This window comes from Cebidichthys violaceus, unplaced genomic scaffold (assembly GCF_023349555.1).
Source record: "Cebidichthys violaceus isolate CVI_PGR_0920_01 unplaced genomic scaffold, fCebVio1.0.p SCAF_158, whole genome shotgun sequence".
NCBI lineage: Eukaryota > Metazoa > Chordata > Actinopteri > Perciformes > Stichaeidae > Cebidichthys > Cebidichthys violaceus.
This window is the reverse complement of record NW_027176327.1, coordinates 227,705-239,884: the sequence shown is the minus strand read 5'-3', so window position 1 is coordinate 239,884 and position 12,180 is coordinate 227,705. Positions and strand designations below refer to the sequence as shown.

Sequence of the window (12,180 nt, the reverse complement as noted above, 5' to 3'; positions counted from 1 at the left end):
AAAAAACAGATACACACACACACACACACACACACACACACACACATGCTAAGTTGGTACAAGTAGTTTGTGTTTCTATCTCGAGTGAGATGTTAAAAAAAATGCATATGATTAGGTGCAGCCTATCATTTTAAATGAAGCGCATGAAACCCAGCATGTGTCTTCCGTGGTGTGAGGATTTATGGACAGCAGAGTCCTGCTGTGAAAATATCATATTGGTATATTTAACGTCTGGTTATTCGGTGTCACGCCGACTCGGTTCAAAGCAGCAGCACGGTGCTTTTAATCTTGTGGGAATGGAATACCTGCTGGAGGCAAAGTCACACTTAGTACACATCCAGTCACCTCGTCTCTCTCCGGTCCTGCCCTTGCTCCATTGATCTGCTGAGTCAGGGAATCATCACACCTGATAGTCTGTGCACAGTGTTTTCAGCACTGACTCCAGAAGTGCATGAATTAACAGCAATAACATAAGTAATAAGAAGCTATTTGATATGGGGTTTTTTTTTGGAGGTGACCATTGTTCCTATGCATCAAGGACAAGCCTTTACTGCGGATGTTTTTTTTCTTCATTTGTGTTCAGGCTGTGTGACCCTGCTGAATGACCCCTGGAGGTCCCGGAGCCCTAGCTTGGCTAACGTTAAAGCAATGCAAATGTGCCATAGCTGTGCATTAAAAAATAAGCTAGTTTTTCAACAGTAACGACTGAGTGACAGCGTTTCTAACCTGATGGCTGAGCGACACGTTTTTTCATTCATTAAAGCAAACGGAACATACAACCCCCCCCCCCCCCAGCTCGCTCCATACAAATCGAGCACACCGCCAGGGCGGCGGGAATTCTATTCTATGCCCACTTACGCGCGGTCCGTTCGGCCACGATAACCAGCGCCGACGCGCCGAGCAGAGCCGCCTGGCAGCATGCTATCCAGCATCCGCTCCGCCGGGCCGCCGACGGCATTCTGCGGGCGACCGCCCCAGCAGCGCTTATCATGATGCGGACAGGTGGGAGAGTGAATACACCGGTGGTGGCATTGTCCTGGGCATCCTTCACCCTGGGTACATCCGCTCTCTTCTTCTTCTTCTTCTTCTTCTTCTTCTTCTTCTTCTTCTTCTTCTTCTTCTCCCGCTGCCTGCCTTCTCCTGCCCCCCCTCCCCTCCCACCCCTTACGTTAAAAAATATGTGACGTCACTGCGCGGTTTTAAAGGGGCACCGGTGTGTACCAGCGCTGACGGCTACCGGACAGAGCTCACCTTCCACCCCCCCCCCCCCCCCCCCCCACCCCCCCTTGGAACAAAGGCCTAATGTTTCATAGGAGATATATCTGTCTCGTCACACTTTGAACATTCAACATCACAGAACGCTGATTATGATATTTGTATGTTTCTGTGTAAGTATTAATACATTTTTCTGAGGTAGATATTCGGGTAAATGTTCTTTTGAAAGACGCTGTAAAAGTGCTATTCTGAAATAATCTAACATCTGTGTTTACACCTCAGAATAAACTGTAGTCATCTTTTGTGGGTTGTCAGCTGATTAATACTGATACCAAAATATGGAAGTACAAAATTAGCAGTGAGATCTTATTGACGGTGAAGATCATTTTGTTTTTTTTCTTCTTCCAGGGTGAAGGGTAGACACTTACTGGTGGTGAGTGTCCCAAAGCTCATAACAGGATGTTTATCTACGTCACCACATCAGCACACTACACACACACACACACACATAAAGGCAAGTGTGTACAGTGCGTGTCATGCAAACAAGTGAGGTTTCTTCTGTGTTCACTTCAAAGCTTAGCTCACTGACACGGCATAGTTAAAATAGGAGGCTTAAATACGCACACGCATACCAGAAACACTCACGGTGACACACTCGGTTTATGGAAAATCACATGTTGTTCAATGAAGCTGTTCCAGAGATACAAAAAAAAGAAAATGCAGAAAATGTCATAAATTGCTGTTTTTTTTTATACATTTGAGATTAATGTTAGCAACAGAATAAATTAACAAAGATGTATAGATTAAATCAATCAAGTCACTGGTCCATGCGGGTAAAGTCTTGATTCTTCACACGCTACAGCCTGTGTAGAGCATAGGCTAGCTAGGCAATCCATGATTGAGATAAGGCTTTACTTCAAATAGGCCAGGAACAGACAGCTGCCGAGTTGACCTGTAAGGATTATATGGCTGGATTAGCAAGGCTGTTTTAGGGCTCTGATGGGCAGCCTGACTCCAGCTTGATGCTGGTTGAATGCAGAGGTAAAGGCAGATCAGCAGAACGCTCCTTTGGTGATTTGTAGTTGGTCAGCTCAGTCTCCCCCTTGTTCGCCAGAGGTATGAGTCTTCATCTTCTTTATTAGGTCAATTACATCCCCCTTGTCCATCTCGGCCTCTGCAGCCATGGCCTCGAGCTGCTCTGCCGCCTCGCTCATGTCAAACCTTTCAATCTCTGCATTGACCTGGTGTAGCTCCTCTGGCGAGTGTCTGCGGGAGCCCGAGGGGGACAGAGGGCAGAAGCCTTGGAGGTGCACCCGGAGGCTGCAGTAGTGGAGATAGGCGCAGGGACAGCAGGGACACCTGTGAGGGCGTTCTCCAGTGTGGAGGCGTTTGTGGAGCTTGAGGTGGACGAATTGAGTAAAGCGGGCGGGGCAGAGCTTGCACTGGTAGGGCCTCTCACCTGAGTGTAGCCGCTGGTGGGTCTTCAAGTTGCTGGTGCTACTGAACCGCTTATGGCACACCTGTGTCAAAACAGAGCCAAGGAGAATATGCTTTAGAAACACACATCCCACTGTGAAATGGTAAAATGAAGATTTTACCATTCAGGCTAGCTGTTTCTCCATCTTTCTTCTCATTACGCTAATCTGCTAAAGTGACTGCTGCTCCAACTTCGTAACATCGTACAGATGTTAGAGTGGAATAAATCTTTCCCAAGTTCCCGAACAACATCTTTAATTTAAGATATAGTTACACCTTGCATTCATGGGGCTTCTCTCCAGTGTGAACCAGGTAGTGTTTCTGCAGGTGGGCCAGCTGAGTGAAGTTCTTACTGCAGGTCTGACACCTGAAGGGACGCTCTCCGCTGTGCACTCGCAGATGGACCTGAGGATTGCATGTCAGAGATTGTTCACCATTGATTCATTCTGTCAAACTCAAGAAACCAATGGTGGCTGGTAAATTCTCTACAGCCAGAGAATACAGTTTAAAGCCACTGTATTTAGCCTTTTTAACTAATATGATGAAGAGGAGCTTACCTTAAGGTTGGACAGCTGCCCAAAGACTTTTCCACATATGTTGCACTCATACCGGATCTTTCCATTCTTCCTGGTGAGGGGGTAAGACAAGGTCTTGTAGCCGACAATCTGCCCACCTCGTTTGATCTTCCTGAGGTCCATTGCATCCTCAGCGCTGCTCTCGGTGGCAGAGGTGGGTTTGGAAGGGAGGCAGTCTGAAAAGGCGGCCAAAGGCGAAAGAGAGGGCAGTGCTCTGCGGATTGAGGGCCCCACTGATGAGGCGCTGGATGTGGCAGGTACTGTGAGGTCTGCGTGGACATGGCTGGGAGGAGAGTGTTTGAAATCTCTGAGGCGATCGGAGGGGAACCTGAGGTAGTTTGTCCTTTCGGATATGAGGTCCTTGTTGTCTCTGTGCTCACTGGTTGGTGAAAGAATGAGGTCTTGTTTGGCGTTGGATAGTGCAAGTGTCATGTCTTTGTGTCTGTTGGCTAGAGGACGAAGGAAGTGTGCATAACCATCGAAAGGCAGTACGTGAGATGGGAGCGCTAAGTGAGGTTTCGGTCGATCTCTGTAGTACGGGTATGAGTGAGGTAGAATGCTGTTAAGGCCGAGCGAGTAGTGAGGCAGCAGATAGGGAGAACGCCTCAGAGCGTGATGAACTCGATCATGCACAGCGGGCTCTTGGTAAGGTTTGGCAATAGCAGGGCCTTGACTGTGCTGTAAGGTGAAGTGCAAACTGGAGGGAACAGGACCACTCAGGGCTGGTCTTCTGTCAGTTGGAGGGCTGCAGGATGGCAGAGGTGGTAGAGTTGCATATCTATGGCCATGGATGGATTCTGAGCGGGGCTGGAACGGGTACGCAACACGGGGACACAGGGGAAAAAACTGTTGACAGGTTGGTCTGAGACGAGGGACTATCCAGACGTCTGGGGCAGGTAGTCAGGGATTTGGAAGGTTCGTCTCGGAGGATTTCAGAGACGCTGTGTCCTCGTTTCCCCATTGTCTTCGCCTGCGCTTGACTCTCTTCTGTGGGACAAATAAAAAGGGAAATGACATCAGAAACACGTGAAATCATTTTTAGACACTCGGTAACAGTATCGTCATTCCTTTTTGAGTGACACATACACCCATGACATTAACCTGATCATGCACACAAGCTGCTTGTTAAAATCATCTTCATTTTCGTCGGTTCCCGCTCTACACCAAAGCCTTATTCTGTGTGTGTGTTTGATAAGGCTTCATCTCCCGGACTTGCCCTGACACACAAAGTGGACACCACATGCGAAGCAATAGGAGTCTGATCAGGATACGGATAGCATGAAGTTAGTGGGTACAGTATTTGTGTTAGAGTCCTGGTCAGTAGTTTCCACTATAAGCAGGACAGGATACACAGGATAAGACACTACGGTTTATTGGAAAGTGACTGATGAACCAAAGATTTCACCCAGATATAAATACATCTTAAGAGATGCTCGTGGTGTGAAAAATATAGCCATCAACCATTGACCTATGAATAATATTTATTTTTAACTAAAGTCTACACACAGGTCAACTTTATGAAATCTGGATCCAAACCTGTATTTCATCCGAGCAACCCCCCCCCCACTCTCTACCCACGAAGTGACGAAGCGCGATGCTTCACTGACTAACTCCAGCATAGTCGAAGGACGCAAGCTGACAAACAGACGAAAGACAAAAATACAAAAGTACTGCGTGCACATTTCACCCACTCCGGGACGCAATTGACGTCAACCCAGAGCAACCCCTTATCTACTGTGTGCTACCCCGTGTTACCCTCCCCCCCCCCCCCTCTCCCAAGAGGCCAGCTCTCTGCAAACAAACAGCCGACACTCAGGGAGATATCAATCTGTCAGCAGGTCGTCTTGTCAGGAAGTTCAAGTAGTCACTGGAGCGGTTCCTACTTCTCTTCCTCCTTAAGAGCCAAATAAATAAGACGAGTCGTGCCAGAATACTGTCAGCGCCTCAGGCAGCCTCTTGTGTGTGTGTGTGTGTGTGTGTGTGTGTGTGTGTGTGTGTGTGTGTGAGCGTGTAAATGAGTATTTTGGTGTGTGCATGCGGGCCTCTCTGCTAGCATGTGCACTCTTTGTGTTGGTGAATGAAAGCCACAAGCTTTGTGTGCCAAGGAGCTGCCAGCTGTGTTTCTATGTGGAGTTAAAAAAGGGAAACTGAAACATAGCCTAAAGTCCTGAAATCAGTCTCATCTTTCACAGGTACTGTGGCTATAGCTGGAGACAGATCATCTTTGCTTTCAGGACTCCACTATCTTCCTTTGTGTGTCCTGCTTTAACAAAGGGGCCATGGGCGGGACAAACAAAGAGTGTGTCAGTCGGTCGGCGCTTTGATTGGGAGCCTTACTCCACAATAACAGATGTGTCTCCAAGCGTGGGCGCAGGAAGGGTTCTTGTTAACTTAAGGTGTCCAGAAACACTCAGTCCTTGCACTCAAGATAAGATAATTAATTTCACTCCGACTCACACGCTTACCAATATTGTCGATAGCAAGCTGGCCCAGTGGAGGGTAGTTGCAGCGCTGTGCAAATTCAGGGCAGTACCACACCAGGAGCTCCTGGCCCGGCTGAAGTGGTTTGATTGTGTAGAAGTAGATTTCCAAACCGCTCTGGCAGGCGATCAGGTTCTGCTCCTCCACAGAACAGGCCGGGTTGACGTAACGCATCCAGTTGCTCCTCTCCTCGTTCAAACCGTCCAGGATGTGGTGCAAATGCCCCTCCGAGAAGACCTGTAAGTGAGAGATATAACGAGTTCGAGAGATAAGTCGGTTGATGATGACATGCTCTGAATCTGAAACCATGATGTCACTGGTTTCCTGATGCCGTTATGGTAAATACTGAGATGCTGCTGCTGAGATATTTGGTGCTGCATGCGTTGTGTGCACGCTGCACACAAGTCATCTAGAGTTAAAAAAAAAAGCAGCTCTGAATTAGTATTTCACCGTATGACTGGATTGTATTGGGTATTACTATCTCGCTCACTACGACTCTCACCTATCGCCTTTGTGGTGCCGTATTGATGGCCTTTCTATCGGCCTATACAACTGCTCTTTATGCTCTCTGCTCTTTGAAGCCGTGCTGTCGCTTGAGTCACGGCTGTAATGTTAACGCATTGTCTGTGTTTTGACTGTTGCAGGTTTTTGGTCGGGGTGGCATGATTTCAAGATTGCTGACTCTAAACTGTAGAATTACACAGGCGCTTGTGTGTAATGGAAGATGTTCCCCCGTTTCGCTGATTTGTAACATGACGGTTCTCAAGCTCAAAGCCACTTCCTTGCTTAGTCAGTGTGAGAGTTTATGAGTCTGAAGAAGCGTGGACATATGTATGCTATATTTACTGGCAGCGATACCGCTGCCGAGAGAAGCGGAGAAAGAGGAGAACCGCTGCGTCACTGAAACCAAACAGCTGTGTGTGTGTGTGTGTGTGTGTGTGTGTGTGTGTGTGTGTGTGTGTGTGACCTCAGGCAGCCATGCAGGGAACTGGCAAACACACTTTCACAGTGCATGCACATCTGATCCAGCAGCATTTAAAGGTACCCAAGCATCGGCGGGTCGAGTTATACTTTCACAGGATGTCAGACATTGACCACAACTGCTAACTCGTGCCACGCCACAGCCACAGCAGCGTCCCAACATGGAGATACAGGATGTGAACACGAACATAGACAAATTTGAGCTCACTCACCCTCCAAAAGTACTTCCTGTCGGCATCTTTCAGCAGCGTTTCGTTGGTGTAGCTTTCCCCCACCAGAGGGCCGAAACGCGTTCCCCTAGGAATCAGCTCCTTGCTGGTCACTCCAAGCACCTGTTCAACAAGGAGGGCATGAAGTCATCAAACAACAGAGTGGCTAACAAATTGGAGGCCTGAGCGAGCATCTGGACGCACTCAGAGCTGAAAAACATAATTAGAGGGATGAGATTCTTGGGAATACAGTCCTTCTTATCTGACTCTCCACCCCTCGCTGGTTTCTTAGTGATTATCAAAGAAGGATCAAGCCAATTCACTGGAAAATTCAAATCTCCAGAAAGAGGAACTAAGCAACCACGAAATGAGTTGTTGTTATTGTTATATATTGACTGTCATGACAAATCTTACCCAGAGAAAGTAAGAATTTTGCATGTCCGTTGCTTCACATGCTGAATATTTCATAAGCCAATCGCCCCACGTTATCTTCAGTTTCTCTACACTATTCAAATTTCACCACCACTCTTGTTCTACTACCTCCAGGTGTGAAACTCACCCCTCTGTGTCAAGCCTTCAGGATGTGGGAGAGAGGATAATGTGTCATGGGCACACCCCGACCAGTCAGCTGCACTTTGAGCTCCGGGTTCAAATCCCCTAAAGCGATGGTAATGTAGTCTCTCTTTCATCTTGGAGCAATACTGGCATGGTGTGTGTATGTGGCTGGATGCAACCGCTACATGCTTAGTTCACCTCCACTCTATCCAGCTAGTTTTACCCTCGCTTTGTCAAACTGCTCCGTTTGAGGTGCCCTTGTGTCACAGGTTACTGTAACGTATCCTGCTCTTTGGTGTCAACCAGACTCCAGTCAGACCTCATTAGAAGGCCAAAGTGGCTTGTTTGCTTCAGACGCCGAGGCCACTTCCTCTGATCTCGCCGAACAACCATTTTTCATTTACAGAGGCTCAATCTTAATCTTGTGTGAGTAAAACCTAATGTTTCCTTGTTATCATGTATTTACCATGCAATCTCCACTTTCCTAGTCCACCCAGTTAAACATAAACTATCCTCCGCTTTAAATCCCTGTAACCGCCGTCCACTTATCCCGGAAGATGGTTTAGGGTGCTATCCGTAAGGGGGGGGGGGTGTCCCGGTGCTGGTGCCCTGCTTTACGGTGTAATTGTGCGCCGGGACAAAGGGTTGGGAGTCTGAGGTAGTCACTAATCATCAGAGACCTCAGGCTGTGCGCTCAGGGGCTTGCCTTTCTCTGTCTTTGCCTCAACACATTCATAGCAGTGAGGAAAGGCTGAAATTAGACAACAACATGTCAAGTACTTCCCGCCTGAGGACGGATGAGCGGATGGAAGGATGTTGGAGTGACGCAAGGAGTCGGTAGTTATACAAAACATAAACAACTGCGGTACATGCTTACATACCACTTGGATGTGTATTGGGATTATTTTTTTTTCCTGCGTTGGTTTTTCTGTAAGAACTCTTTTAAACTCCACTTCCTCTGAATTTGAACCACACAGAGACAAGGTAGATGTGCTTTGCTGCGTACCTCTGCGGAGCTGTGGCAGCGTTTCAGGGCCAGGTTTCTGGGCAGGGATCTCTCGGCTCGCGTCTTCCCGTTGTTTTTGGACGCTTCCTCCAGAAGTAGGTCCTTCACGATGTAAGTGCACTTCTCCTCGAATTTATCCTCGCGCCACGATTTCATGTCTGCGTCCTGTGTCTCGGACGACCCTGTGCTTTGCGGTGAGCTTTCTGAGGTTAACATGGCTTCGGTGCACTGAGAGGAGGCCTGCAGAACAGATCGAGACATAAAGTAGGGAAAACAATGTCGTCAAATGTCCGTCATTCCATATCTAAAAAGAAACCCAAACAGATGATCTAATTGTTGACCAAAGACACCTTTTTAACTTTTCCTTTTATGTCACAAAATAAGGGGGGGAAAAAAACACAGACCAAACAAACAATAGCTGGAGTACCAAGGGAAGTGAACATTTGAATGGAGCTAAAATTAGATCTCAGAGTGAGATGTGACACAGAGGAGGCAGGGGCAAGTCTGGGATGTTAGGGAGGTGGCGGAGAATCTACCTTTCCCATCAGCCGCTACTACCGGACAAACAAAACTTCAAAGTGAAACCTTCGTGCTCGCTGCCCCATTGCCCCCTCTGTCCCATACATCCTCTCTCCAAATCACAACCCCGGGGGCTTTAAGGGAGGTTCCTGTGCACGTCAGCCCCGGAGCGGGACCACTTTCACAAGGAAATCAGCACTCCCAGTGAATCGACCAGACTTCCTCTGAACTGGGACTTGGCTCTCAGCCAGGTATAAAGTCTCTTTCTCTTTCTTTTCTGTCTGTTCCTCACTATCTATCCACCCCTCCCCCTCTCCCCTCTTTCTTATGAAGATTGTTGTCAGCCAACTCATCTCTGACAAAGGCACAGTATCCCGACTGATGGGATGAGATGGTGAAATAGTGAAAGAGAAGAAGATATAAGTCTTGTGATTAAAAGACAGTGCTAATGTGCGGCCTCTCACGACTTCCTTCTTCAGGCTCATCAGTTGTTGCCTCTGAGATAGTGATAGATAAGGTTTGTGTGTTGCTTATAAGCGCTCATGTGACATCCTGAAGTAAAACCAAACTTAAGTGGAAACCGGGTGTAAAAATGTGTTTAAACAATTACGTTTAAACACACTTTTAGCCGTTATTTGTTAATTAATCAAAACTCACACAGTAATCTGACATATATGTTCAATAGTGGCACACATGCTTCAAAATATCTCGCCTTTTTTCTCGGGGGAGAGGGAAAATAAAAAGAGACGCATAAAAGTGCAGAGAGAGATGAGATTTATGTGCGATGTTTCACCCTATTTCCTTCTGAAGTGTGGTCACCACAGCTGACTCGGAATGACTGTCACAAGTGTGACAGCTCACTCCGAAACCATTAAACCCAGTGACACTGCAGAAAATATACTCTGAAAATCAAGACATGAGTCAACTCGCACAGCTGTGTAGCCCGCTGGACATCGTGTAACAGGTTGACTCTCGAAAGCACTCTTCACCTCTTCACCTGGGACAGCGTCGTAATATTTCATGCTGGTAAATAACACAGAATCATTGGAACAAGATCTATAAGTACCAATAAGATGACAGAGATGCATATACTTACTGTGAAGCCTTGAGAGGAGCCACACATAAGGCAGGCTGTCGGTGCCCTCCTCGAAAGCTTGAGTTGTCTCTGAGCAACCAGTGGCTGTCCTCTGTCTCTTGTCCTCCGTTTCCGTCTGTCTGTCTTGCAGTCTCTCACCCGATATCAGTATCCTGTGTACCTGCGTGTGACTGGCCGCGCAACTGAACACTCAAGTGTCTGACTCTTCCTCTTGCTTCTTGCATGGGAGGAGGGAAGGTGTGTGCTTGAGACACACACAGAGAGAGAGAGAGAGAGAGAGAGAGAGAGAGAGAGAGAGAGAGAGAGAGAGAGATACACTCCCTTTTCCTCTTGCTCTGCCTCCCCCTCCTCCCTTCTGCCCCATGACTCCTCCTTGGAGGGTGTTTGCATGTGTGTCACTCTCTTGCCCCGGGGCGTGAGGCTTTCTCCGGGGAGGGGGGGGGCGCACTGGCTGTCATACAGCTATGTCCGGATCAGACAAATACATCTTCATTGTCTGACAGTCACCCACTCCATCTCTGGGTGAGAGGGAGGCATATCTGCGTTGTGTTCGGAAGGACGCAGCACAGAGGAGATGAGGTCATTGTGGTGCCTGTGTAGTGGGTGGCAAGGTGTCAACAGTTGGTTTTTTTAAAGACGCCAATTCTGCTCAATTCAGTTGAAGCTTTTACTTTGTCGCCGGAGATCTTCTTTTGCGTAGGTTCAAATGCAACACGCCGTATTCACACCGCTAACCACGGAGAAGACAGTTCCTGAAGTAATAACTCTTGATCTTCACAACTAACGCAGTGGTTGAAAAAAAAAAAAAAAAAAAAAGCTCATTTAGATCACAGCAACAGCTGCAGACTGAAATATTTCCACTTTATGTGTCAGTGTTGCCCGTTTGACTCACTGATACAGACTGATGAAACTGACTAGTATTAGTTTTGGAATGTGTAATCCGCCACAAAAAGGACTATATCGCGTCTCAAATCTCAATTCACTGTTTGGTTAATAAAACTTCACAATGTCAAAGAGGACGAGGTGATGCAATCAAATCAGCCCCATAGCTAATATTAGGTATAATAACTGGTTTTACTGCCTTGAATAGAACAACTTGTGTCTGCTGTCATTTTCTTCAGAGACTCTGACTCTTGAATCAAGTAATTTGGCATAATTCTTAAAATGTCATGAAAGTTTATTGTGTGTGATTATCATAGGATATCCGAATAAAAATCATTAAAACAATACCATCACTTATACAACTAAATTATTGGAATATATTATTATTATTATTATTATTATTATTGTACAAATACATATCAACTTTTGAGGTTTCCTTTAAAATCTGCCGGCTGCTCTGTGGACACCCTGAAGTCAGGGTGGGTTTTCTCCTGCTTCCTGGGAAACATATCGTTTTTCCCCCCCGTGTTTTCACTTTCAGGAGGCTTGAGTTCCAGCTGTCCTTCTGTAATGCTCTGTGTGTGTGTGTGTGTGTGTGTGTGTGTGTGTGTGTGTGTGGGGGGGGGTATCCAGAATGTGTTGATACTTGTGTCATGCTGTAGGTTTATCCGTACCTCGGCCTTTCACGCCGGTCTGCTCCCCCACGGTTCTTTTCTCCAAAGGCAACATTTAACTTGGCACGCCGCCAGCCAGCTCGACAATTGTCGGAATTTTCAGACTTGTCATCCACGCGTTTGACACGTGACGTACTGCAACACACGTCTGCGAGCTTACTTCCATCTCGCCATGCATACTCTTTCTTTCCACTTTCTCCACTTCAGGGTTAGTTCATACTGCATGTGTCGTGTGGATTCTGTTCCTCATAGATTCTCCTTTGTTTCTGCTCTGTTTTGTCCTTCTTTTTTTTTTTCACGCTTCCTGTCCCACTCATCACACCTGACCAAGCTGCTAATTAGGGCTGCTGACATGAGCCACCGTGTAATTTTAAATCCACTTCTCTCTCTCTCTCTCTCTCTCTCTCTCTCTCTCTCTCTCTCTCTCTCTCTCTCTCTCTCTCTCTCTCTCTCTCTCGCTCGCTGTTTTGCTCTTTCTCATTGCCTTCAGTCATCTCAGTCATCACCATCT

At 47.1% G+C, this 12,180-nt stretch overlaps 1 protein-coding gene across 1 annotated transcript; it reads right to left on the bottom strand.

Annotated features, from left to right (window-relative positions):
* Window positions 1-1,856: 1,856 nt before the first annotated feature.
* On the bottom strand, window positions 1,857-10,303 carry LOC137872315 (PR domain zinc finger protein 1-like). The gene is given in 9 exon segments (XM_068710510.1): window positions 1,857-2,324; window positions 2,326-2,735; window positions 2,968-3,096; window positions 3,249-4,109; window positions 4,111-4,253; window positions 5,732-5,984; window positions 6,941-7,060; window positions 8,499-8,738; window positions 10,114-10,303. Coding segments are annotated over 9 exon segments (2,304 nt in total). The 5' UTR covers window positions 10,141-10,303; the 3' UTR covers window positions 1,857-2,203.
* Between the last annotated feature and the right edge of the window lie 1,877 nt (window positions 10,304-12,180).